The sequence below is a fragment of the Lytechinus variegatus genome, chromosome 2 (genome assembly GCF_018143015.1).
Source record: "Lytechinus variegatus isolate NC3 chromosome 2, Lvar_3.0, whole genome shotgun sequence".
In the NCBI taxonomy this organism is placed as follows: Eukaryota; Metazoa; Echinodermata; class Echinoidea; order Temnopleuroida; family Toxopneustidae; genus Lytechinus; species Lytechinus variegatus.
In genome coordinates this window covers 34,562,998-34,589,459 of record NC_054741.1, presented here as the reverse complement: position 1 = coordinate 34,589,459, position 26,462 = coordinate 34,562,998, and the positions used below count along the sequence as shown (strand labels likewise).

Below are 26,462 nucleotides of genomic sequence, written 5' to 3'. Positions count from 1 at the left end.
GGGAATTGGCATTAGACGAATTGGAAATAAACCCTGAACAAAGACGTTTACGTAGTGACGGAGCATTCAATTCATTTTTATCATTGAGGTGCTTGATTGACCTTTGCTTTTATCAATCGCTATGAAACGTTATTAATTTTGACTGGTCGTTTAAATTTAGTTTTAAACTTAATTTTAAATTGTAAAATAACTGCTTATTTCAGCAGGCAGCTTCGGGCCAAAATGATTGCATGAGCGTGAAATTTATTCATCTATTGCCTTTTTCTTCAATTCCATTTCCCTTCAGAATCATTGATGCTTCACACACTGAGCAGCATAAACGATTATTGCGTTTTAGTGTTGTTTTAATAATGGCCGCACGATTTGACTGCTTTAGTCACATTTATTTTAATTTTCGGTCGCACCCGTCTGAAGACAATTCAGTCTCGAAGCTTTGTTTTCTTTCACCTTGGGACTGTGCATATTACGTAACAATTCTCACTTGAATAACCTCATGCAAGGTTTCTAATTGCACAGATCGCGAATTCCGGAACATATATGCAGGTGTGCAGGTATAATACACAACCACCTCAAGAGATACGAACAAAAAAACTGCATGTGGTCATGGATCGTACTGGCGAAACGCAGTTGAGGTAATGATATTCCTCTCTTTTTTTAACATGAGATTATAATTTGTTTCGGCACCGTTTTGTTTAATCATATATAATTATATTTATCCACTACTCCATGTTTCTAAATTACACCACGAAAATAATCAACTTGTCTGTGTTGTGTTTGGAATTTGAATATAAGCCTAGAACAATAAGTTAAGTTAGACATTGCATGAAATATACAGACGGTATATTAATGTGATTTTGTAATAAAACACTCTTGTACAGCACTTGGTAAAAGCATGGACCTACCAGCAAAGGTAAGTATTTCCCTCACCCCCGAGTTTCCCCCCTCCCCCGTTCCGAATCACGAATACATATGGCCATTGTATTGTGTAAATTGATTGGTATAATTACGGTCGATTTACTAATAGCTTTAATTGTGTATACAATTACCATTGATATACACCATCGATCAAATGGATTTTCATTGGGGAAAATTTCTACTTAATAATATTATTTTCCCGATTTATAAAAGGGCATACACTTACGGCTAATCAAAAGACATGATTAAATTTCATGTTTACAAGAAACATGAAACTTCGGACTTTTCGCATTTACTACGGAGGCACCCTCTACCACACACCAATTCTTATGAAAATGCAAGTCGAATCACAATGGAGAGCTGATCGAGGGGCTTTTGTCGAGCGCTGGTGGACCCGGACAGCATCGGAATCTCTTGTCTGTGGACGACGACATTCTTGCAATTGTTTGCCTAGTGCAAATCTTCGGATGATCTACTGTCCCAGCTATACTATCGACAAAAGCTCTCCATTGTGATTTTATTTGCATTTTCAAATGCAGTTGACCTGCATGGCATCTTATATTAGCCCTCGCCGTTCTAATATGCCAAGCGCCTGCATGGCTAGATGATGTTCCAATCTCATTTACAAATCTTTCTTCACACAAACAAAAGCAAACAAAATTGTTTGTTATATTTGTAATCAATTTGTTTAAGAATTGTTTTACTCTTGGGAGAGTGCATACGTCACCGACACCTCAAAAACAAATAACACGGTCGTTCTCAAATTAACAACACCTCGAAAACATAATGCAACAACTGGCATCTAACTCAGCTTTATCTGTGATAAAAGAATTCTTGGGGGAAAAATATACTACTGCCCTGTATGGTGTGATGACCGCGAATGAAAGCTAACCCGAAATCTCACTTCCACCTAACATAGCAACAATAGCTTGTTGCGTAATCACATGCAATTCAACATTCCCCCTCAAATGAGATAACAATTCTCTTTCTATACAATATGCTAAGAGAATTTGACATTTTCAAAAGTTTTTTTTTTTGTTATTACTGGGACAGTGATCGAACTCACAACCTCCTATTCCTCGGGTGACGGGTGCTCTACCACTAGGCCACCATGCCCATTATGAACCCCTCTATTTAGCATAGACTATAAACGTATGTCAGAGAGTCCACTCACATGTGTCCATATTCTGCCTTGACAATACATACGATGCTCCCGGACGATGCTATGTCAGACAAGTCTCTGGCAAAATTATGTTGGCCAAGTACAGCCTTGGTTGAATAAAATCTGCATGAATTAAGTATGTTAGTAAACATGGTTAAAGGCTCAGTCACATTTTCCCCTACGGTCACCATACGGCGAGTCGATAACAGCCGTTTTAACATGTATTTGTATCAGCTACATATATGACTGCAGCTTCATAACTCATTATATCTCTACTAAAAACTTCATATTATAGCTCGGGGCAAACCAGTTTGAGGTTTTATGAAGAATATGGACGTTAATTGTTCTGTGCTTTCGAGAACCTATTAATACAAATGGCTATCTTTATGTTGTTTTTCTGTGCATTTTATGTTTGATGTGTACGTGCTACAATGCTATACAGCCCGGTTCTAATCCAACAATTAGTCGCCCCAAAATAATAGATTACAATACGTGTATGTAGTATGTGCAAGTAGATATAAACTTTGATGTCACGTTTTGCAACTGAACAATAATAAGCCAAGCTTGATTCACTGAAATGGAATTTTCAGAGTCACAGAATAAGGGGGGAACGGGGTCGAAATTCATTTCAATTCACCCAGTACAGAGGTGTATATATATATACTGTACTAAATCTTTTAAAACTCCCAACAGTCGGAAGAAAAAATGTTTTGATAAAATAATGGTAGTATGATATTTTTGTAATATTTTCCGACTTCATATTTTTACATCAGAGGCGGCTCCATCCTGCCACTTCCCCCATCCTCATCAATTTTAATGTAGTTTCCCAAAAGTTAGAAAAGATGGGAAAAGAGGAAGGAAAAATCGAAGAAGAAAGGAGATGTATGTAAAAAAAAAAGAAGAGAGTTCTGAATCATATAACTCGATTGAAAATATGACGTCATATTTAGGTGTCTATCCCCAATCAAAATACCCTGTCACCGGCCCTGGTATAAGGGAGAGAAATTGTGACACTTTAGTTGTGCGTTAGGAGGAAACTAGTGTATTTCCGTTCTTCTTCCGATCCTGTACATTGGAAGTGCGTTTATTGATGGGTAGCTGTTCAAAGGGCAGGGAGCATATCTATGGTGCCACTTATTTAGGGACGCAAAGACAGAAAGGGAAGGGAAGAAAAAATTAAAAGGTACGCAAACTACGCAGACGATAGAAAGTGACAAACAACGGCAAGAATAATAATAATAGAAAAAAATCCTCGAAAGTTTAATATCTCAACCGAAGAATATATACTACCGTCTCCAAAGTTTGAAATGGCGCGATTTCAAAGCTGACAGCAGGAGAGCATTTCAAAGACATTTTTTTCAAATTTGATTAATTTCCTTTATTTCAATTGGCTGATCACAACAGGGCGTCAAATTATTTTTTCTTCCTCAGGAGCAAGTTTTGAAGCTCAAAGTTTCCTCAATCAGCTGGTAAAAAACAACCACTTGTGGTTGATTTTTCATAATCAACATTATTCTGAAATGTCTACTTTTTGCGCATTGTGAAGAAAGATACAACATGAGTTACATATTCACATGGTTGTACTGTTACAAAGTCACCCCAATAATACTTGATAACTTATTTATAGACTTTCAGTACTCACTTTGGCTTTGTACTGTTACAGGTAGTGCATATAATTGAGCATCTAAATGGATGAAAGATCCATTCCCAATCAGAAACTATTAGTTTAATGATGGAGTTGGGTCGTTTAGACCTAGAGGTAGGCAATACACCTTTCCAGCCTGGACGTTAGGACTTCTTACTGATACAAACTTACAGTATTTATTCTGTACTGCTTTATGCTTAAATAGACCTTGCAATTTTGTACAGTTGTAATCGTATATATTGTGTACTGCTTGCTAATGCTTATCTCTAACATCATACAACTTCTGTGTTGTTACAACTTACAGACTAAGAATACTTATTTTGCACTGGTAGAGTTTACATGGTCCTTAGGAACTTACAGTGCGTGTTATATCATGTAGGCGGTAATCAAAATGAACTATATCACGACAAACGTTTATCGTAGTAAAACTATTCTTATTCTCCTTGTGTACACTCTCAATACAACAATCTTAAGTAAGGGATATAATATCGGATATATATATCAGAATCTCAAGTATCAATTAATAGATAAATAACATTGTTTTGCGCCTATACTCAATTTCCTCACTCAGACCTGTCCTCACCTCACTGGCACTGTGCAAGGTAAAATATGTATAAAAAATCCAGAATAAGTGTGCTCAGTATTACTGAATTACTCTGCTACGTTTTGCAAGCTAGTCTAGACGTAACTAAATGAATGAAAATATGGCACTTTTTTCTTAGTCTCACTGGCACTGTGCAAGGTAAAATATGTATAAAAAATCCAGATTAAGTGTGCTCAGTATTACTGAATTACTCTGCTACGTTTTGAAAGCTAGTCTAGATGTAACTAAATGAATGAAAATATGGCACTTTTTTCTAAGTTTTCTCTTTTCTTCTTTTTTCCTCCTCCTCCTCTTCCCCTTTCTTGCCTTCCTCTTTTCTTTCTTTTCCTCTCCTTTTTCCTCTTCTTTTTTTCTTCTCCTTTTTCCCATTTTTTTTCTCATGAAGGTACAATTTCCTCAATTTCTTCTGTTGCTTCCTGGGAGCGGCGCTCCCCGCTCCCGCACAATTTGACATCCTGGATCACAATTTCAATGATATCTGTCGGATGAAATAATTCAACAGGTCCTTTCAAGACCTGTTCCCCTAGCTGGAGTAGGTTTACGATGGAAGGGGCGCGATTTTAGGAATTGGCGATGGTATCCCTAGATATGCCGCTGATACTTCTTATCTCCTAGATTGGACTTAAAATCTTAGCAAATTTGTCACCACAGGGGCAAGACCGATGAGGAGGATGAATTATTCACCATCGAAGACTACGAAAAACGGGCAAGTGAACTATTGCCTCCCGCGTTCTTGCTATACTATAGCTACGGACGAGAGAGGGCGTGGTGTCTCAAACGCAGCACAGAAGCATTTTCAAGGTATTAAAGTTTGTTTGTTTGCATAAAAGTGGATAATTGAACATTCAAAGTTTGTTTGTTTGTTCGTTTGCATTAAAGTGGATAATTGAACACTCAAAAAGATGAAAAAAGGTTTTCAAAATCGGATGAAAAATAACAATAATGGATTTTATTTAAATCACTTACGTTATGATAAAAAGATGATGTTGTTTAGCATATGCAAATCATGATTTGCCTTATCATGCAAATTAATGGTGTAATGACGACATTATTTGTATTCCTACTTTTCCTTTGTATTTTAAATACATATAATTATCACCTTTCTTCGCCAAGACTTTATATTCCTGAAAATTACCAATTTATATATTAACTATTGAAATGGTTATTCAAACACGTGACAAATCCCATGACCTAAAATCGGTCGAGTTGAAGGCGAATTGTGGATTTAGTATTGTGAAGATTGTACAATCCTCTGCTAGATTTAAGATCCTATGGAATATAATCATTTGAATCTTACTTTAGGTATATAATCAGAAACCGTGTCCTCCAAGACGTATCCCATCGGAACCTCTCAACGACCGTCCTAGGAGAACCGATCCCGTATCCTATCTGCATTGCACCTACAGCTGTTCATGCCTTAGCCCATCCTGATGCGGAGGCCGAAACCGCAAGAGGTAAGATTTGACGTTGAAGGGCCCCAAAACATGATTCAAATTCAAACTAAAACTCTAGTCAAATTTAAATATGATTTCAAATGTAAGATCGAATTCAAACCTAAATTCAATTTCAATTCAAATTTGAATTTAAATCTAAAATCAAATTCAAAGCTAAATCTAAATTCAAATCAAATTACAATTTTAAACATAAATTCAAACACAAATGAATATTCAACTTTAGTTGATATTCGCATAGCCTCGATTAAAGAACTAATCTCGAGTGGGAAATGACATTGACAAATCGAAAGCTTCTAAGGTGTGTTTATGCTTTAATTGCGAGGACAGAATCGGCGTTTTCAAACGTCGATTCAAAACGCCGATCGTAAACGTGGTTCTGGGAGTGCTGTTTATGCTTAACTTTTCGAGGCGAAATCACGATCTCCAGCTGGCTTCACAGGAAAGCGAGGTCAAATCGGGCGCGCCTTTTTTCGAAAGTTTTTTTTCCGAGAGTTGTTATTACGTGGAGATAACATGGGGCAATGCGACTGTATTTGCCCGCGGATTTTTATCTCACCGGAAGCATGTACCAAATGACATCATTTAAACACGTTTACGATCGTGGTTCTGTTTATACTTCCCCAGAAAGCCTGATTCTGGTCAAACGACGTTTACAAACGCACCTTTTTGTGAGTTTACGATCGGCGTTTTGAAACAGCGTTTAAATGAAAGTAAGCATAGACGCAACCGTGTTTTGGACTAATCACGTTTGGAAACGCTGATTCTGGCCTCAAAAGTGGAAGCATAAACACGGCCTAAGCTACGAGCATGATGAAGCACGGCTTTGGACGTTGTATGAATTTGCACCACTTGCCATTCGAGTATTTCGCCGGTATTTTTCTTTAGAAAAAAAATCACAAAAACATTCCTATGAGTTCTTGGCCATATTACTGTAACTTCTTTTCAACTTTTCAACTCATTTTTTTGAGTGAGACGATAATATAGATATCTCGTCAACCCATTTTCGTGACTGTGATGATAATATAGAAATCTCGTCAACCTCTTTTATTGACTGCGATGATAATATAGAGATCTCGTCAACCCCTTTTCTTGAGTTAGACGATAATATACAGTTCTCGTCAACCCCTTTTCTTGAGTAAGACGATAATATAAATATCTCGTCAACTCATCTTCTTGAGTGTGGCGATAGTATAGATATCTCGTCAACCCTTTTATTGACTGTGATGATAATATAGAAATCTCGTCAACCTCTTTTCTTGAGTTAGACGAAAATATACAGATCTCGTCAACCCCTTTTCTTGAGTTAGACGATAATATACAGATCTCGTCAACCCCTTTTCTTGAGTTAGACGATAATATACAGATCTCGTCAACCCCTTTTCTTGAGTAAGACGATAATATAAAGATCTCGTCAACTCATTTTCTTGAGTGTGGCGATAGTATAGATATCTCGTTAACCCCTTTTCTTGACTGTGATAATATATAGATCTCGTCAACCCTTGGGTCAACCCATTATCTTGAGTAAGACAACAATACAAAAATCTCGCCAATCCCTTCCTCTTGACTGTGACGATAATAGAGAGATCTCAACAACCCCTTTTCTTGAGAGAGACAGTAGCATAGAGATATGGTCACACAGATCTCGTCTACCTCTTACCTTGAGTGTTGCGATGATGTAGAGATCTCTTCAACCCCTTTCCTTGGGTGTGGTGATAATATAGAGATCTTGCCAACCTCTTTTCTTGAGTGAGACGATAATATAGAGATCTCGTCAACTTCTTTTCTTGAGTGAGACGATAATATAAAGATCTCGTCAACCTTTCTTTTTTAGTAAGATGATAATATAGAGATCTCGTCAACCTCTTTTCTTGAATGGGGCGATAATATAAAGATCTGGTCAACCACTTTTCTTGAGTGATACGATTTTCTTGGGTGTGGTGATAATATAAATATCTCGTCAAACTCTTCTTGAATGGGGCGATAGTGGAGATATCTGTTCAACAATTTTTCATGAGTGTGGCGATAAAAGAGTGATCTCGTCAACCCTTTTTCTTGACTGTGACGATAATAGATCTCGTAAATCGCGTTTCTCGAGTTAGACGATAGCACGAGATCTTGTCAACCCCTTTTCTTGACTGTGGCGATAATAGATCTTGTCAACCCCTTTTCTTGGATGTGGTGATAATAGAGAGATCTCGTCAACCTTTTTTCTTGAATGGGGCGATAGTGTAGAGATCTGGTCAACCCCTTTTCTAGAGTGTGGCGATAAAAGAGTGATCTCGTCAACCCCTTTTCTTGAGTGAGACGATAAATAGCGATCTCGTCAACCTCTTTTCTTGAGTGTGGCGATAAAAGAGTGATCTCGTCAACCTCTTTTCTTGACTGTGGCGACAATAGAGAGATCTTGTCAACCCCTTTTCTTGGATGTGGTGATAATAGAGAAATCTCGTCAACCTCTTTTCTTGAGTTAGACGATAATATACAGATCTCGTCAACATCTTTTCTTGACCGTGGCGATAATAGAGAGATCTTGTCAACCCCTTTTCTTGGGTGTGGTGATAATAGAGAGATCTCGTAAACCTCTTTTCTTGAATGGGGCGATAGTGGAGAGATCTGGTCAACCCTTTTTTTTTACTGTGATGATAATATAGAGATCTCGTCAATCGCGTTTCTTCCCGTTTTCTATTCTACTTCTCTTCTCCTTTCCTAGCCCTTCTTATCCTTGTATTGTATTTTGTGTATTGTATTTATTTTTCTACAGGCGTATCCCGCCACAAGCATGTGCTTCTAGGGACATACGCCTTCCTCTTTACACATAAGTTGTTTATATTTATATTCTTTATAGAAATTGATTTGAAGTGTATTCTTGTGAACAATAATGAAGTAATTTTGTAAAATGGAGGAAAATATATGTTTATTTGAATTGAATTGAATTGAAAATTGAATTGAATTGAGTTAGACGATAATATTGAGATCTCGTCAACCTCTTTTTATGAATGGGGGTGATACTGGAGAGATCTGGTCAACCCCTTTTCTTGAGTGTGGCGATAATAGAGTGATCTCTTCAACTCCTTTTCTTGAGTTAGACGATAAATAGAGATCTCGTCGACCTCTTTTCTTGAGTGAGACGATCATAGAGAGATCTTGTCAACCCCTTTCCTTGGATGTGGTGATAATAGAGAGATCTCGTCAACCTCTTTCCTTGGACGTGGTGATAAAAGAGAGAACTCGTCAACCCCTTTTTCTGAGTGTGACGGTAGTCACCCTTTTTCATTGTGAAGATAATAGAGATAGCTTGTCAACCTCTCTTCTTTTTTGTAATTATAATAGAGAGATCTCGTCAACCCCATTTTCTTGAGTGTGACGGTAGTCACCCTTTTTCATTGTGAAGATAATAGAGTTTGCTTGTCAACCTCACTTTTTTAGTGTAATTGCAATAGAGAGATCTCGTCACCACCATTTTCTTGAGTGTGACGGTAGTCACCCTATTTCATTGTGAAGACATTATAGATATCTTGTCAAACCCTTTTCTTGAGTGAGGCAATAATATAGAGATACCGTCAACTCATTTTCTTGAGACAATAATACAAAGATCTCTTCACCTCATTTTGTAATGTAACGATACCACAGGTGATCTCACCAAACCATTTTCTTGAGTGTGATGATCTCGTCACCCACTTTTGAGGAGTACGAAGAACCTTGTGGCATTCAAAATACCCCAAAATATCAAAATGCCTACCATTATTTAATTGAAAACACCTCTCTTATTATTTGTAAATTTCTTGAAAACGAAATATCGACATATTATTCATTTATGGTCTACCGTTCCTTTTTATTAACGCGAATCGATTTTGATTTTTTATTATCGTTTTTTTTTTTGTTATAAAGTGAACCCTCTCAAAAAAGTGCTTACACGGGCTTCTTTCGTTTGACTTTGATAGCGAAATCTCGTCACCTATTGTTCGTAAGGGTGACACGGAGGCAGGTACTTTGTTGATTCCCATTTCCTGATAAGGTAAAACTAAAGAGCTTTTCCAAGTGCCTCTCCAGAGCCAATGACAACATCTCGCAATTTTATTTTCCTTTAGTTAGAATATAACTCGTCGCATTCTTTCTATACTCGTGATCAAACTAAAGTGCTCGATATGATCACTTTATTCCGGCAAATCCAAGATAATGAGGAATTTACCACATCTCGTATATTCTGCTCAACTGTTTAAAGACCTGTCGATGTATCATATTTCTCGATGTCTTTAAATAAAGGCTTTGACAAAAACATTCTTTTAATAGAAAGTTGTCTTCTCTCAGCTAAAAAGTTGCGAAAAAATTGTTTACGAAAAAGAAATGTACTTGATCAAAATTCTGACTTCTTAAAACATTACACATTATATGGATATATGTTTGCCCCCAATGCTCTCATCAACTCACACCAAACACATGCGAAAAAAGAAACAAAATTAGACAAACGTAACGTACAAGACAGAAAATTAAGTGAATTGCATTTTGATTGTATAATTACCAGGCTTAGTTGTTTGATTGATTTCTGCACTCGGGATAAATATGCAACATAACATGTAGGTGATACAATTAAGTTTTAAAAAGCAATTAAACAATAGTCACAGTAAAGCAATGAAAATAAATATTGACAATAAGCAATATTCAATGAAAAGAAAATAACAGTTTAAACGAATGCAGGAGATCGCCATCGTGAGCGGTTGAGCTTGAAAATGATGGTGGCTTCGTAAAATGGTACATAATTTTCTTTGTTCATTGATCAAGTGGGTGCAATGCAGGTGCAGGTGCGGGTGAAGTAAAGGGCAGTTGAATAATTAACCTGAAGAGGGGGTGCATATGATTCGATGTTTTTTCGTTTAACAGTGGCTTTAAATGAGTATATAGTTGAACATGGCTTAACATTGTCTGGAAAGTTGTTCCAAATATCAGGACCATAATATCGAATTGATTTATGAGTTGTCCGTAAGGGAATACTATAATGATTTCAAAAGGATAAATATTTCTACACTAAGAAACTATATTCCGTCTTCAGGTGCTGTTGCGGCAGGTGCCCTCATGGTGTTGTCTGTCAACGCTACTACAGCCATTGCTGATGTTAAGGTAGCAGCCCCAGGCGGCCTACGGTGGATGCAGACATACCTCTTCAAAGACCGTTTACTGACGCAGCATGTCGTGCGAGAAAGTGAGAGGGCGGGCTTCAAAGCCATCGTAGTCACTATTGACTCGCCAGTGGCCGGGGTTAATTCAAAGGTTAAGTCCGGTTTGGAAAAGCATGATTTATCAACTTGGTAAGAAATGCTACATTTTTTTAGATAACTTGTTTAGATTATTTTTTAACAACATATTTTATTACAAAAATAGATTTTTAAAGAAAAATATACATTGTTATTTCATAATAACACGATCAAAGTTCAGAAGGTATGTATTTCAATTATGGATTGAAAAAAAAATCTAAATACAATCGAAAATTTAAGAAAGACGATTTTGTGGGCCTGCTATATATTCAAGCATATCTTGGGAAAGGGATGGGGCAAATGTAATTCACTTTTAATAGTAATGAATTATGGATAATAATATCAATGCACCTTGAAAAGCTGTGAATTATGAATATTAATATTTAACCTCATGTCATATTTTCACTCCTACAATCCATCACCACTAAACCAAGCATTTTTAGCTCATGGTGAAACACGAGCTACCTAGCAATAGGCTTCAAGTTTTTATGGCCAAAATATTTATATATTTACCTCAAGACTATTGTTTTCAATTTTCTTCTCGGCAGCTTTAAAAATTTAGATGCTGACATCCCTTCTGCAAGAGAATTCAAAGCTAATGGGGACACGAGACTTATAGCCTACTTACATAGCCAACAATTTAATGACTCTGCCACGTGGGATGACGTCAGGTGGATAAAATCAATAACCAAACTTCCTATCGTCTGCAAAGGGGTTCTGTCAGGTAAGTCTTTACAATTTGATTTCAGTGGAATTCAATATGTGCTACTATATAATTATGGGGATAAATATAAAATTGGCTTAATCGATGTGCAAGAATTATTTAGTGGTGGTGGTGTCGGGGTGGGGATCGAGATAGTGGTAGAACTAGAAGTAGTAGTAGTACCCTTATAAAAAAAATTGAATGGTATACCATTGACTACCATTTATCATACACCATTGATATACCATTGGAATACCATTCGCACAGCACCCACCATACACCAATGGTATACCATTCAAGCCTCAATGGTATACCATTCAAACTAATTTAAATAATTCGGACGTTACTATTACCATATTCATGAGCACCATTTACCATTCATATACCATTGATCAAACACCATTCACCATTGATCTACCATATGGCCACTATAGACAGGTTTACCATTGACCACCATTCACCATTCAGCCACCATTCACTGGCCTACCATTTACCATTCAGCCACCATTCACTGGACACCATTGGCCTACCAATTGCCTTTCACCATACACCATTCGCCTACCATTGACCATACACCATTCATGTACCATTCACCATCCGCGTACCATACACTGTACACCATTCACCGTACACCATTCGCGTACCATTCAACGTACACCATTCGTGTACCATTCATCGCTCACCATTCAACTACCATTCGCCGTACACCATACACCGTTCACCATTGATTGACCATTCACTTTACACCATTCTACCATACACCGTACACCATTGACCTACCATTTACAGTACACCATTGGCCTACCATACACCATACTACTATTCACCGTACACCGTAGGCTTACCATACACCATACAACATTGGCTTACCATACACTGTACACCATTGACCTACCATTTACCATACAATACTGTCATACCATACACTATACTATTAGTCAACCATTCAAATAACACCATTGGTCATACACTATAGACCACAAGTGTACATTCAATGGTAGACCAATGGTAGACAGTAGAACAAAGATGTGCAATGTATAGTAAGCCAATAAAGTACAGTGAATGGTAGACCAATGGTGTACAGCATATATCTGGGGTTAATGGTAGGCTTAATAATGGAATAAGTATACACAAGAAAAAAAAATGAAAGCAGTTATTTCAAGAACGTCATTAAAATGTTTTTACTATAAGAAGTTTAAGTACAGCATAAATGGCACAGAGTATTCACAAGTATAGACTTTATAATTAAAGCACATAAGTTATTAATATATATGACTTAGCTACTCGTTGATATCTCTGTCAATCTTGTTATGAAAAAAATAAACATGTATCAAGACAGATCGAGTTTGATTGAAAAACACAACAAATGAAGACTAACATTTCCAAGAATAAACCTGTTCTCTCTTATTGCTTTTTACATGGATTGAGTACTTGGCAAAACCACTGTTCTGCATACAAATCTGATACTTGATGTTAAATCTGTTGTGTGAATTGCTTTCAACAATATTAATAAACATTTTTTTACTAATAAGTTCAAGTACAAAAGAGTATTGACAGGAATGGTATAAAAGCACCATATTATGAATACATGTGAATGCGCGACACTACAAGAGATCAATGATTGCACTCCACATAGGTATTATGTTAATCTTCCTATAAACGAATTTACATGCAAGACAGAATTTGGACAACAAACTAATGAACACCAAATTTCGAAGATTAAACTCAAAATGTGCGATAGCCTTCACATGGCCAAATGAATAAAGGGTACCACACCTAGAAGAAATGAAATATCCCAAAAAGGGGGGAGGGGAATAGTACCCCCGTCCCCCAAATTGTTCTTTTTTTTCATTTCACCTAAAAAGATATATCAATGGCGTGTTTCTACAAAGAATTGTTAAAAAGTATTACCCGCCTAAGTATCCAGAATCCTGGATAAGTTTCCTGTAGAAATAGACGCGATGCGGTTAATTGATTAATTGCATCGCGCAAAATATGGTTTCACATAACCATCTTTGAGAGGTGGTTATTGCCATGTTAATCCGTTTAACTTTTCTGTAAACATGGGGCAAAATAGCATTCATGTCTGGCTTAAGTGCTTGAACCCAGAAGTGCGATCTCACAGTATACATATATTCTGGCCTGTTTAATCTCGCCAGCTGATCGCGAAACATGTATCCCTGCTACAATGAGTGAGATCTACCATGAATTTTGAAAATTTTCCTAACGAGATGCAATTTTTGACATACCAAAATGCAATGTTGATGTTATAGTTTGAATTTTCCGATTTCTGCCGTATTTGCGAAGCGAAATGCAAGTTAATCAGATTATTTGGTCTGTAGAAACAGCTTGGTTTAAGAGCGATAAGGTTATTCGAGTCCGGAAAAGATAAACTGTTTTTAATGATTTACTGTAGAAACACGCCAAAAGTTTATCATAAATACAATAAAGATAAATTAAGAAATAAATAATATATCACACATAGAAAGAAAATATAATGAAAATAGGGAAAGAAAATTATTCAATTTGGAACACTAAAAAACATAAAAAATAGAGACCTCTTTTTGCAAAATATATAGAAAATAATATATACAAGATACCCACTTATTTCTTTTCTGTCTAATTTTGCTGTGCTGAATCAGATGAATAACTCAACTATGTGTGAGAAATAATATGATTATTGTCTTACACAGAATCAGTTGTCAATTGTAAGTTTTTAAAACCTAGCTTGGACAGAATTTGAATTCATATAATACAAAAAATATAGAAATTGTGATTTTGTATGTTCATGAGGACTTGAAGAGAACAGTTTTACCAAAAAATAACAACTTTAATTCGTCATAACTTCGTTAATCCTCAACAAATTTTGATGAAATTTTCAGTGCTTTTTGTTTGTCTGATGTACACTTTGAATTGTATCACATAACTTTCAGTCTCGAGTACATGTACCTCTAGCCCTTCAATCAAATGGGTTGGACGACCGGTTACATTTTACACATAAAATAGTTATAAGGAGAATGAAGGGGACCATAGAAAGAAAGCATGAGAAAATGGGAGGATTTTGGTAGGGAGAGAATGAATCAGAAAAGCATCATGCTGAAAATTTAATTAACATCTAATAATAACAAAGTTATTGAATTTGAAAATTTAACAATATTTTGGTAAAAATTAACCTAATTTACACATGATCGTCAGGAATATTTGCTAGGCTTATTGTATAAAATGAAATCATAATTATTTAATATTTTCATACATGTGTGTATGATATGTCCCAAGTATCATATCATTATTTCCAGCAATGCATATCTTCACATTAAAGGTCAAGTCCACCACAGAAAAGGTTGTTTTGAATCAACAGAGAAAAATCAGGCAAGCATCATGCAAAATATTTCATCAAAATCGGATGCAAAATAAGAAAGTTATGACATTTTGAAATTTCGCTTATATTTCACAAAATAGTTATATGCACAATTTACCCACATGCATATGAGAGAATCGATGATGTCCCTCACTTTTTGTTTTGTTTTTCATTGTTTGAATTCTACAATATTTCAAATTTTACAGATTTGACAATAAGGACCAACTGGACTGAACCAAATAATGTTAAGCAATGGTAACTCCACATGTTCAGTGAGAAATAAAATTTATTTCATAGGTCAATGGGGAGAAAATTATATTTCATATTTTAAAAAACAAAAGAAAAGTGAATGAGTGATGTCATCAGTTCCCTCATTTGCATACCGACCAGGATATGCATATAACTATTAAGTGATATTGAGTGAAACTTAAAAATGTCATACCTTTCTTATTTTTCATCCGATTTTTATGTTTGATTTTTCTCTTTTTAATCAAATTAACTTTTTGTTAGGGTGGACATGTCTTTGAAATAAATTTTCACTCCATTTTTTATAGTTCTCGGAGGACAAAGTGTAAATAAGCACGACTTCTTGTAATAAAATACAAAAGAACAAGTGGGGATATAACATCAGCTTGGGTACGTCGTGGTCTAGTGGTTCTGACTCTCACCTTACAAACAGAGGGTCATGAATTTGAGTCCTAGCCATGGTGTGTTTTCCTTCAGCCCAAAATTTATCCGCACTGTGCTGCACTAGACCCAGGTGAAGTGAATGGGTACCCGGCAGGATCAATTCCTTGAAGCTGTAATAAGAAATATTGGATGAAAACAATGCAAAGGACAGTATATTAGGGTTCAAATATATATATAAGGGTTCAAAACATCAATGCTTGTCGTGTGTGTAAGCTTTCTTTAGAAGTTCATATATTTTTTTAAATATCGAGAAATTTGCAGTATACACTACCATTCAATTGAATGGTACCAATTAACAAATATCAACAAAACATTTTGTAAAATATGATAAATAAATTTATGTTTAACCATAGATGGGAAGAAAATAACCTATTATCTCATGGGAGGCCCCAATGATGACAAATACCACAACAAATGAATACCTGAGGACAAAGTGTCCACCCCTCCCCCTCAGCCAACATACTGATTTTTTTTCAGCTATGCCACTGCAGGAATACAATCTGTTTTATCTCATGAAGCTTTGCAATTTTTCCTACTGAAGAAAATTCTTACACACATACCTTTCATAAACTCCATTCTTTTCTTGTACACGGCACGTTTTCTGTGTTCAACACCCGTCGTGTCACTCCCAGATACGGCTGGACCATTAACCTTATCATCCAGTGTATCCGTCGTCCAAACTTTGATAATGAAATAAAATCAATTTGAGTGTTGTAAAAATTGCATGTATGTGCAGATACAAACAAAAATAGAATACTAATATAGTAATAGAAAAAGAATGATCTTAGAACTTTAATTTTAGAGATATTTTTCATGGATCTCTGATTACCAGCCCAGAATTCAGGAAAACAATAAGGAAATGTGATATTGTTCAGCTTAGTTCAGACAAGGCTGTATTATAACTATGCATGCTTTATACTAGTAATAGCTATGTCATCTGAAATCAAATTTCGAGAGCAGCAATTTTCAAAAGGAGGGTAATCGATGACATAAATTCCATATCTCTGGTATTGACAATCACAGAAGCGGATTCAAGTGGGCACATTTGACCTGGGGTCCGTTGTATATTTACAGTTGCAATAAATCGCAACTCTAAATATCATGCGCAACTTGATTTTCAACCAATCAACAGCGCGCATTTGGGACTTGCGATTGATTTTTTACCTGCGTTTAAACGCAACTCTTTCTGCAATGGACCCCTGTGCCCCCACCTTGAGAGCAAGATAAAAATGTGGCTTTCTTAAACAAGTGTTCACCCCCACCCCCTCGATAGTTACAGCAAATATTTATATTGAAAATATTGTCTCATACAAGAGGATCTCTTTTTTGGTTTGCTTGTTATTTAAAGTTTCCTTGGGGAAAATCTGCCCCACTACCCCCTTTGAGAAATCATGGATCCGTTCATGGACAATCATATGCCAGTGGATGAATTCCAGACATTGTTTTAGGCAAGTTTTGATCAGTAAATAAATAAAAACAGATAAAATGTGATCACAGGACAAACTTAAAAAAAGGATAAAATTTACTTTAAAAATTGATATGCCTAGCCCCATGAAAAGATCTAATAATACCCTCCCGCATTAATGCTTCACAAGTTTCACACCAGCCAACTGCGAGCAAAACTCCCCACCAGAAATTGTCTACACACATTTTGAGGTCAATACACAATATGCCCACCACTTTTCAAAATATTGCGGATCGCTTGGATTTGCCGTCATGTTGATATGGACCGAAGTTATGCGACCAAAAGATTCGCATGCGGCATGTTGGCTGTTTGTTCGCCACATGTAAGCATCATTTGTTCGCTAACTTCAGTCCCAATAAACATTACAGCGAATCCAAGCAATCCGCGAAGTGATGTCTACGGATTAGATCAACGCGTCGAGATCGAAGACTAAATACAGCCGTTCCAGATATTTTGAAAAGCGGTGGTATTAACATCGAAATGTGACTGAGAGACCTGTCATGACATTTGGGAACAAATTTTGGTGATGAGGTATGCTGGTAATCGGCCGGTGCAAAACTGCATTAGCGCCACTGCATAATTATTGCAGCCTCTGTAGAAAAATTGAATAGGAATCGTTTGTCACTCTGTCCAGTCACAGTTCCACACACAAAGTGCTCATTTCACCATATGTGCCATGAGTGGTACAGTGTAACTTTATAGGGGCTGCGTAGCCTTTATCATTTTTTAAACTTTAGGACCCCTTCCATGTTTCACCTCCATTTTATCTCATTTACCAACATCTATCAACAACAACAAATTATAGGCCTAATTCCAAAACATTATTTGTCGGCAAGTTTTCAATTTCAGTGAATTAACGTTGTGCAGTGTTTCACAATTAACGCTTTGACAGTCTTGACATTAGATTAACAAATCATTCATTCGTGAATTCAACGTATTCAGAGATGGTTTTTGTAAAACATTGACAATAAACATCAGGCAATATGAGCGAATTACTAATCTATTCAATGCTCACCGAGCTAAACTCAGCCAACACAAAGCATAAGCACTCCCTATCGCCATACATGTAGCCACGTCCCGGCCAGTAGAGCAGCGGCCAGCGCCAACGGGGCAATGGCGGTGGCAGTGCAGTGGTCGTGGCAGTACACCGACATCTAACATTTTGAGACAATTTGAGAAATAAATCAAAGAAAATTGTTATAGAACTTACTGTTTAGCCTTCTACAAATGACTTTGAAGTCGCTGTCCGAATCTGACCCGTGTTCCTTTAGTTTTTGATGAATTATCGACGGACTTATCAACAGCAAAACGGCGGTCCCGGTAGATGGAGTTTTCTTTTTCAAATATTGCAGTTGGCGGTAAGACGTGCGCGCGCGCGTGCGTGCGATAGAACTAGCTAGCAAGCAGCCAAGCGGCCCTGCTTGCCAACGCATATGGGGGGAGGGGGGTGAATTAAAACCAAATCAGGGGTGTCTTCTTTTTCCTCTCGATTGGTTCTGGGTTGGAAACCATGATGGCGTGAGTGCCACTGTTTTCCTTGGATCTTGGAATCTATGAAAAAAGTTTTCGATCCCTTCACTTTTTTTCCTGTTCTCTCTCTTATATTTCTTTTTTATTTTCGCTGTCTTTTTTTCTTTTCTGTTAATTTTTCTTTTCTTCTTTGCCTTTTTTCTTTTCTTGTTTTTTCCCCTTTATATATATTATTTAATCACTCCTCTTCCCTTTTAATTTGCTTTTGTAATGATTGAAATTGAGATTTCATTCAGTAGATTTCTTTTCTGTTACATTGTTCTATACCCTGTATGGCGGCAGGGAATTTTGATAGGGGTGAGGGAGCAAGACCATGTGGATAAATCATTTCAATCAATTATAATGACCGGCCTATAGAATAGCTCTCCTCTTTATGAACGCCGTCCACAAGTGGGAAAGAATATTTAGGGCCTAAAAATAGAAAAATTAGAATTTTTTAAATATCATTTGTAAAAAAAAGAGAGAAATAATTCATGATTGGAAGCAGCTATAATAGCGTACAAATGGGTTCAGAGGCGGTTTTGACGTTGCAGACAGACCAAATCAGGGTTTGCGAATGGGAATTTGATAGAGGTTAGGGGACCAAGACAACCAACAGTGAATTCATTTTGAGCAAAATATGGGGCATTGCAAGAAACTTGCAATCGAAGCAATCGAACGCAAATCAATTTCAGACTCCAAGATCATGAGAGTCATACTTTTCATTGCAAACTTGCAACTGATCCATAAAAAAATCCAAATTGATATGTTCTATACATAAACTTAATGTATCATCACCTGTAAATTTGCATCTGATCGAATTTTGGGATTGATTGCCAATATCTTCTTGGAACACTCAATATATAGTTCTCTTTATCAAAAGCGGCCATAAACAAGCAAAATGATTATAAAAATAGAATAAAACTTATTAATTAAAAATTAAAACCCTTTTTATCAAAAAAGATTTCATTGACCCATTGATTTTGTTTTTGCACCCATTGCATCAGATTTAAATTTAGAAGGTAATATGTACAATTGTAAAATATAACAAATTTATGATATTGTATCATAACCACTGGATCAATAATATTTAAACACATATAGACCTTTTACTTTAAATAAGGACAAAGACAATTTAAAAGAATGCAAGAGATCATGTTTACAATCATGAGCGATTAAACTTGATTTGGGGAAGCTGCTCGCATAAAAGTCACAGCTCAAATATTTAATTAACTCTAAATACCTTTTAATCTTTGATACATTTTCTTTAAACCTTCGGAATTATGTTAATGGGTAATGCAATTGGACATACCATTCACCATTAACACAAATGGCATTCATTAGGCAAACACCACTAAGCCACTATGGCTTTACAATTATCCAACATGATTATATATACCACTAGGCACTTACTACTAAGACACCATATTGATACCAATCATACCATTATAGAGGCACATACTACTGAGACACCATTGAATACCACTGAGACACCATTGTATACCACTGAGACACCATTGGGTATATAATGGTATACCATGCAGTCATACCATTAGAGGCACTTACTACTCGGACACCATTTGACACCACTGAGACACCATTGGGTATATGGTATACAATTCATCATACCAGTCATACCATTATAGAGACACATACTACTGAGACACCATTGAATACCACTGAGACACCATTGTATACCACTGAGACACCATTGGTGCATGGTATACCATTCATTATACCAGTCATACCATTAGAGGCATATACTACTGAGACACTATGGAATACCACTGAGACACCATTGTATACCACTGATACACCATTCGTGTATGGTATACCATTGATCATACCAATCATACCATTACAGGCACATACTACTGAGACACCATTGAATACCACTGAGACACCATTGTATACCACTGAGACACCATTGGATGTATGGTATACCATTCATTATACCAGTCATACCATTAGAGGCATATACTACTGAGACACTATTGAATACCACTGAGACATCATATACCACTGATACACCATTCGTGTATGGTATACCATTGATCATACCAATCATACCATTACAGGCATATACTACTGAGACACCATTGAATACCACTGAGACACCATTGTATACCACTGAGACACCATTGGATGTATGGTATACTATTCATCATACCAATCATACCATTACAGGCACATACTACTGAGACACCATTGAATACCACTGAGACACCATTGTATACCACTGAGACACCATTGGATGTATGGTATACTATTCATCATACCAATCATACCATTACAGGCACATACCATTGAGACACCATTGAATACCACTGAGCACCATTGGGTAAATGGTATACCATTCATCATACCAATCATATCATTAGTCACATACCACTGAAACACCGTTGGTATATGGTATACCATTTACCATTAAATAAACTACCAATTACCATTAAGAACTTACCATTGAAACACCACTTAAATACCATTCGCGTACCATTTACCATTCAGATCACCATTCAACTACCATTCGGCACCATTCAAATACCATTGGCGATTTTTATAAGGGTAGTAGTAGTAGTAGTAGTAGTAGTAGTAGTAGTAGTAGTAGTAGTAGTAGTAGTAGTAGTAGTAGTAGAAGTAGTAGTAATATAATAAGTAGTAGCAGCAGCAGCAGCAATAGTAGTAGTAGTAGTAGTAGTAGTAGTAGTAGTAGTAGTAGTAGTAGTAGTAGTAGTAGTAGTAGAAGTAGGAGGAGGAGGAGGAATAATAATAATAAGAAGAAGAAGAAGAAGAGGAAGAAAGGGAAGGAGAAAGGAGGAGGATAAAAAGAATGGTGCCTACTTTAAAACTAATAAATAAGATTTTAAAAGCATGCAAATACTTTACGGTCTTAATAAATTTCATATCATCAAGATGTCATCAATTCTACCTTTCCATTTAGCTGAAAGTGCCAGAGAAGCAGCCGACGCAGGGGCTGATGGGATACTGGTATCAGCTCACGGTGGAAGGCAATCAGATGGCGCCCCCGCTCCGGTGAGTTTATCAATTAATAAATTACTACCAATAAAATGACGATATTTGTACAGAAAAAAAATACCTCTCACTATATATATCTCAAATTCATATTGCACAATATCAATCTCATCCAAATCTTCTAACGCACTGTTTATTTATTCGATTCAAATAAATGCATCTCTCTTTTATGACTTATTTGAAATAAAAATAAAAATATTCTAAAGGGTTACAAAATTCGCCTCTTATGGGAACTTGGCAGTAATGTGAGGTTAAACAACCGATACATTCGCAAGAAAAGTCATAGCAATGAAAATTGTACGCACCAAAGGTTACATTAATATCTTTTTTTGATTCCTGGAACAAAAGATTAAAATCATTGAAATTTTAGACAATAAATTACGAAATAAACCTTGATCAGACGGTGGATACTACAAGTAGGAGTATCGGTTTATTTCCAAATAGTCTAATGCTAATTCGTCCAATTGCCAAGTCGTCTCCTATCATTTGGTCTACTATCAGTTCGTCATCTATCCATATGGTTTAAATGCAATTTCGTCCACTCGCCATCTCGTATAATAAGCAATTGGTCTAATAGCCATTTAGTCCATTGACTATTTGGTCTAATTGGACTTTGTGTTAATTGTACAAAATGAATGGAAATGAAATGGATATTAGACCAAGTGGTTATGAGACGAAATGGTCATAGATGAAATGGTGATAAGACGAAAAGATTATTGGACCAAATAGTTGTAAGACGAAATGTTGATGGACTAAATGAATGCAGACCATGTGGTGATTGGACGAGTTGGCAGTAGACTAAATGGAAATTTACCGGAGTATCCTCTCCTCCTTCTTCTTCTTCTCCTCCTCCTCCTCCTCCTTCTTCTTCTTCTTCTCCTCCTCCTCCTTCTTCTTCTTCTTCTCCTCCTTCTTCTTCTCCTTCTTCTCCTTATTTTTCTTCTCCTCCTTTTTCTTTATCTTCTTCTTCGTCACCACCACCTCCTCCTTATTCTTCTTCTCCTTCTCCTCCTCCTTCTTTTCTTTTTCTTCTTCTCCACAACCACCTTCTTCATCACCATCTCATGTCTCGCCATGAACAGAATTGCCAACTCGTCTCCTATCATTTGGTCTACTATCAGTTCGTCATCTATCCATATGGTTTAAATGCAATTTCGTCCACTCGCCATCTCGTCTAATAAGCAATTGGTCTAATAGCCATTTAGTCCATTGACTATTTGGTCTAATTGGACTTTGTGTTAATTGTACAAAATGAATGGAAATGAAATGGATATTAGACCAAGTGGTTATGAGACGAAATGGTCATAGATGAAATGGTGATAAGACGAAAAGATTATTGGACCAAATAGTTGTAAGACGAAATGTTGATGGACTAAATGAATGCAGACCATGTGGTGATTGGACGAGTTGGCAGTAGACTAAATGGAAATTTACCGGAGTATCCTCTCCTCCTTCTTCTCCTCCTCCTCCTCCTTCTTCTTCTTCTCCTCCTCCTTCTTCTTCTTCTTCTCCTCCTTCTTCTTCTCCTCCTTCTTCTCCTTATTCTTCTTCTCCTCCTTCTTCTTTTTCTTTATCTTCTTCTTCGTCACCACCACCTCCTCCTTATTCTTCTTCTCTTCTTCTCCTTCTCCTCCTCCTCCTTCTTTTCTTTTTCTTCTTCTCCACAACCACCTTCTTCATCACCATCTCATGTCTCGCCATGAACAGAATAAAAGGATACAACACGTTTCGTATTTAGTTAACGTACGTATTTTATCAGATCGCTGCCCTCGGTAATATAGTAGAAACAGTACGTGATCGAGGTATAGAGTTTTATATGGTCGGAGGGGTAACGCTCGGGAGAGGGGTGTACGAGCTCTCTTCGAAACTCTTAGAAAGGGTACAAGAATAGTGTCGAGGGTGCATATGGCACGTTCAGCCTATCCTATCACACTTGTTATTTCGTTTTGATCAGATCGATGCCCTCAGCGAGGTGGTAGAGGCAGTCCATGGTCGAGGTATAGAGGTGTACATGGACGGAGGGGTGAGGACAGGGTCGGATGTCTTAAAAGCTCTTGGAAGAGGCGCACGGGCTGTTTTTATAGGGAGGCCTATTCTTTGGGGACTAACTTGTCAGGTGGGTATATATCTCATTGCTTGAAAAGTACATCCTTTAGAGTAACGACATTCTTAATGAACTTCGCGTTATCATGTATGCTTATTATTATTATTCTATTATTGTTATTATAATTATTATTATTATTATTATCCTTATTGTTATTACTATTATCCTCACTATTATGCTATTAGAGTTACCATATTTATGATTATTATTATTGTTATTTATTCATTTATTATTTTTTACTTCAATGTACTGGTGTACCATTTGAGAAGGTGATATCACTCTTGTTTTGGCATAGCCACAGTACAGTAGTTGCTCTATATACCTACTGTGTGGAATATTACATAATAAATTATAAATAAATAATGTCTAGCAAAGATTGAAAGCTTTCAAAAGTGTAATGGAAATGTAAATAATTACACAACCGTAACAGTGCTATCAAGTTCGTTAAGATAATAATAAAAGAATTAATACAAGAAAATTGTTAATTTCCAATTAATTTCTTCAATGTTCATGGTGATTTGCTATTACATAATTTCAGATCCAGAATATACAAAATAGGACCTTTTCATCCCGAATAACATCATTTTATCATGCTGTCATGACAAAATGCAAGCGACCAACTAAATTGTCAATAAATTATAGACGAGTTTCATTCCCAAAACAGTTGACATAATTTTGAAATTAAATCAAACAGAATATATAAGACACAATGCCTTCGTGATTACATACATATCTAGTGAATATCTATGGTTGACCTCATTCAGATTTTGAAAGTAAGTCTGTGGAACAATTAAAAAGATCCCTCAAAACAATTTATATCTCGAGCCTTCTTAACATCAGATCATAAACGTTTCTTTGCAGGGATCAAAAGGTGTGTCGCATGTCTTGGAAATTCTCAGAAGCGAATTTGACCACGCCTTAGCACTTAGCGGTAAGAACAGACCAATTAAAGCCCAGCGCACACTCAACGATCCGATGCGATCTGATTTTTTCAAAGAAATTCTTATATCATTTGGTATCCATTTTAACCTATTAAACCTGAACGATCGAAATTCCAGTCAATTTTGAGGACGCCCTCCCCCTTAGGAATAAAAACAAATTCAACTCCGAATCGTAACGGCGTCGTCGCGGCTGCGACTTGAAACCGATTTGGATTTTAGTCCGACCAATAGGCTTGCTGCAAAGCAGAATTGTGATTTTTACTATTCCTGGCATTATGCTGAATTTCAAATAAAATGATTTTACTTCTTGGAACTTTCATATTCATCGCAAATTGCGATTTGATCGAACATCGCGTCGTAGTCTGATAGTTTGGTGTGCGCTGGGTATAAATGTATTGAAATGCCCGTCAAATAACAAAGGACAGCTGAGATGTGTTTGTCCAATCAAAATGGTCGGAACAGCGGTTTGGTCCGGTAAAAAATATTTGTTGTTCTTTGTCATGGCGGGAATCTGACAATAGATTCTCTCTGTTCTTGAATTTTCCGTATGTTGCCGAGCAAAAACTCCCTATGAAGGGAATTGTACAAACGTCTTATTCATCACGTTTATCTTCAATATTCTTGAGTTCCAATTTTACAACACATTGACACTAAAATGCCTATAGCATTTTCATTTATTTTGATAAGCACTGTTGATTAAATAAATACCTTGCTCAGGGGCATGGTTGTCGTGGCTGGGAATCGAACCTCTGACTTTCATGTGTCTGGTCAGACGCTGGAGACCCTCGACCACGGCATCTCCACTTGTCGAATTATCGATAGCTCATGTCTATCTTAATTTCCTGGTTCAACTTAAACGTCAAAGAATATTCCGATATATTTATTTTTTTAATGATAAAATGCATAGTTATCTGGGTTTTTTCCTCCAGATTCCAGATTAATTATACTTTGGTCTACTCGTTTTCCCTTTGATATTATTCAAGCTCTAAAGGTACGTGATCATCATCATCTAATATTCAATTATTCCAATCTACAGAAACGATCAACGCAGATAATCTAGGTTTTGTTATTTTTGTATCTGTTCAGTTTTGTAGAGTACTGCAATATCGAACAGAAAATGGTCTGTATGTTTATATGCCCATAATTTATGCTCTCTGATGTTTTCCCCAATACAGGTTGTACGAGTCCGGAGAACATTCCATCTGATATAGTTGTTCATGAATCGTATTATCGTCATCGAAACACGCCTATACCGAAGAGCAAAATGTAGTTATACAGGAGGCATTCTACCGTTTTCTTTCTTAATAGATATTCCATCGTGATATCCGATTTTTTTAATGAAAGGACTAAATGAAACAGATATCACAGCAAAAAATGCACAATATTGCATTTTATACAAACATTTCACTAATAGTGCCAAGTGTGTTGGGAAATCTCTGGTGCTCTGTGTACCCGATGAATGGATAGATCTATGGTGCGGTTGGGACACTACTTAGACAATTCTACACACACGCAATATTTCTTTTAAAACATTCCATTTAGGACCTTAAAGCGATGCTCCAGGCTGAAGATATTTATACCTAAATAAATAGAGTAAAATTCATAGAGCAAAATGCTGAAAATTTGATCA

General features: G+C 36.5%; 1 protein-coding gene across 2 annotated transcripts; it reads left to right on the top strand.

Moving 5' to 3' along the window:
- LOC121407933 (hydroxyacid oxidase 1-like) lies at positions 1-26,462 on the top strand. 2 transcript variants are annotated; one of them, XM_041599189.1, is made up of 10 exons: positions 1-88; positions 517-632; positions 4,978-5,127; positions 5,629-5,780; positions 10,828-11,083; positions 11,578-11,753; positions 21,696-21,787; positions 23,742-23,903; positions 24,753-24,822; positions 26,008-26,462. In XM_041599189.1, the coding sequence occupies exons 2-10, from the start codon at positions 538-540 to the stop codon at positions 26,100-26,102; spliced, it is 1,248 nt and encodes a 415-aa protein (XP_041455123.1). In that variant the 5' UTR covers positions 1-88; positions 517-537; the 3' UTR covers positions 26,103-26,462. The 2 variants fall into 2 exon arrangements, with proteins under 2 accessions (XP_041455123.1, XP_041455122.1); XM_041599188.1 differs by lacking the exon at positions 1-88 and having other exon boundaries at positions 254-632.

Bases quoted from the DNA above. Each gene is read 5' to 3' on its own strand.
- LOC121407933 (XM_041599189.1), top strand. From the start codon at position 538: ATGCAGGTGTGCAGGTATAATACACAACCACCTCAAGAGATACGAACA. The intron at 11,084-11,577 runs GTAAGAAATGCT...TCTTCTCGGCAG, and splicing joins AAGCATGATTTATCAACTTG to CTTTAAAAATTTAGATGCTG. The intron at 11,754-21,695 runs GTAAGTCTTTAC...CTTTCCATTTAG, and splicing joins CTGCAAAGGGGTTCTGTCAG to CTGAAAGTGCCAGAGAAGCA.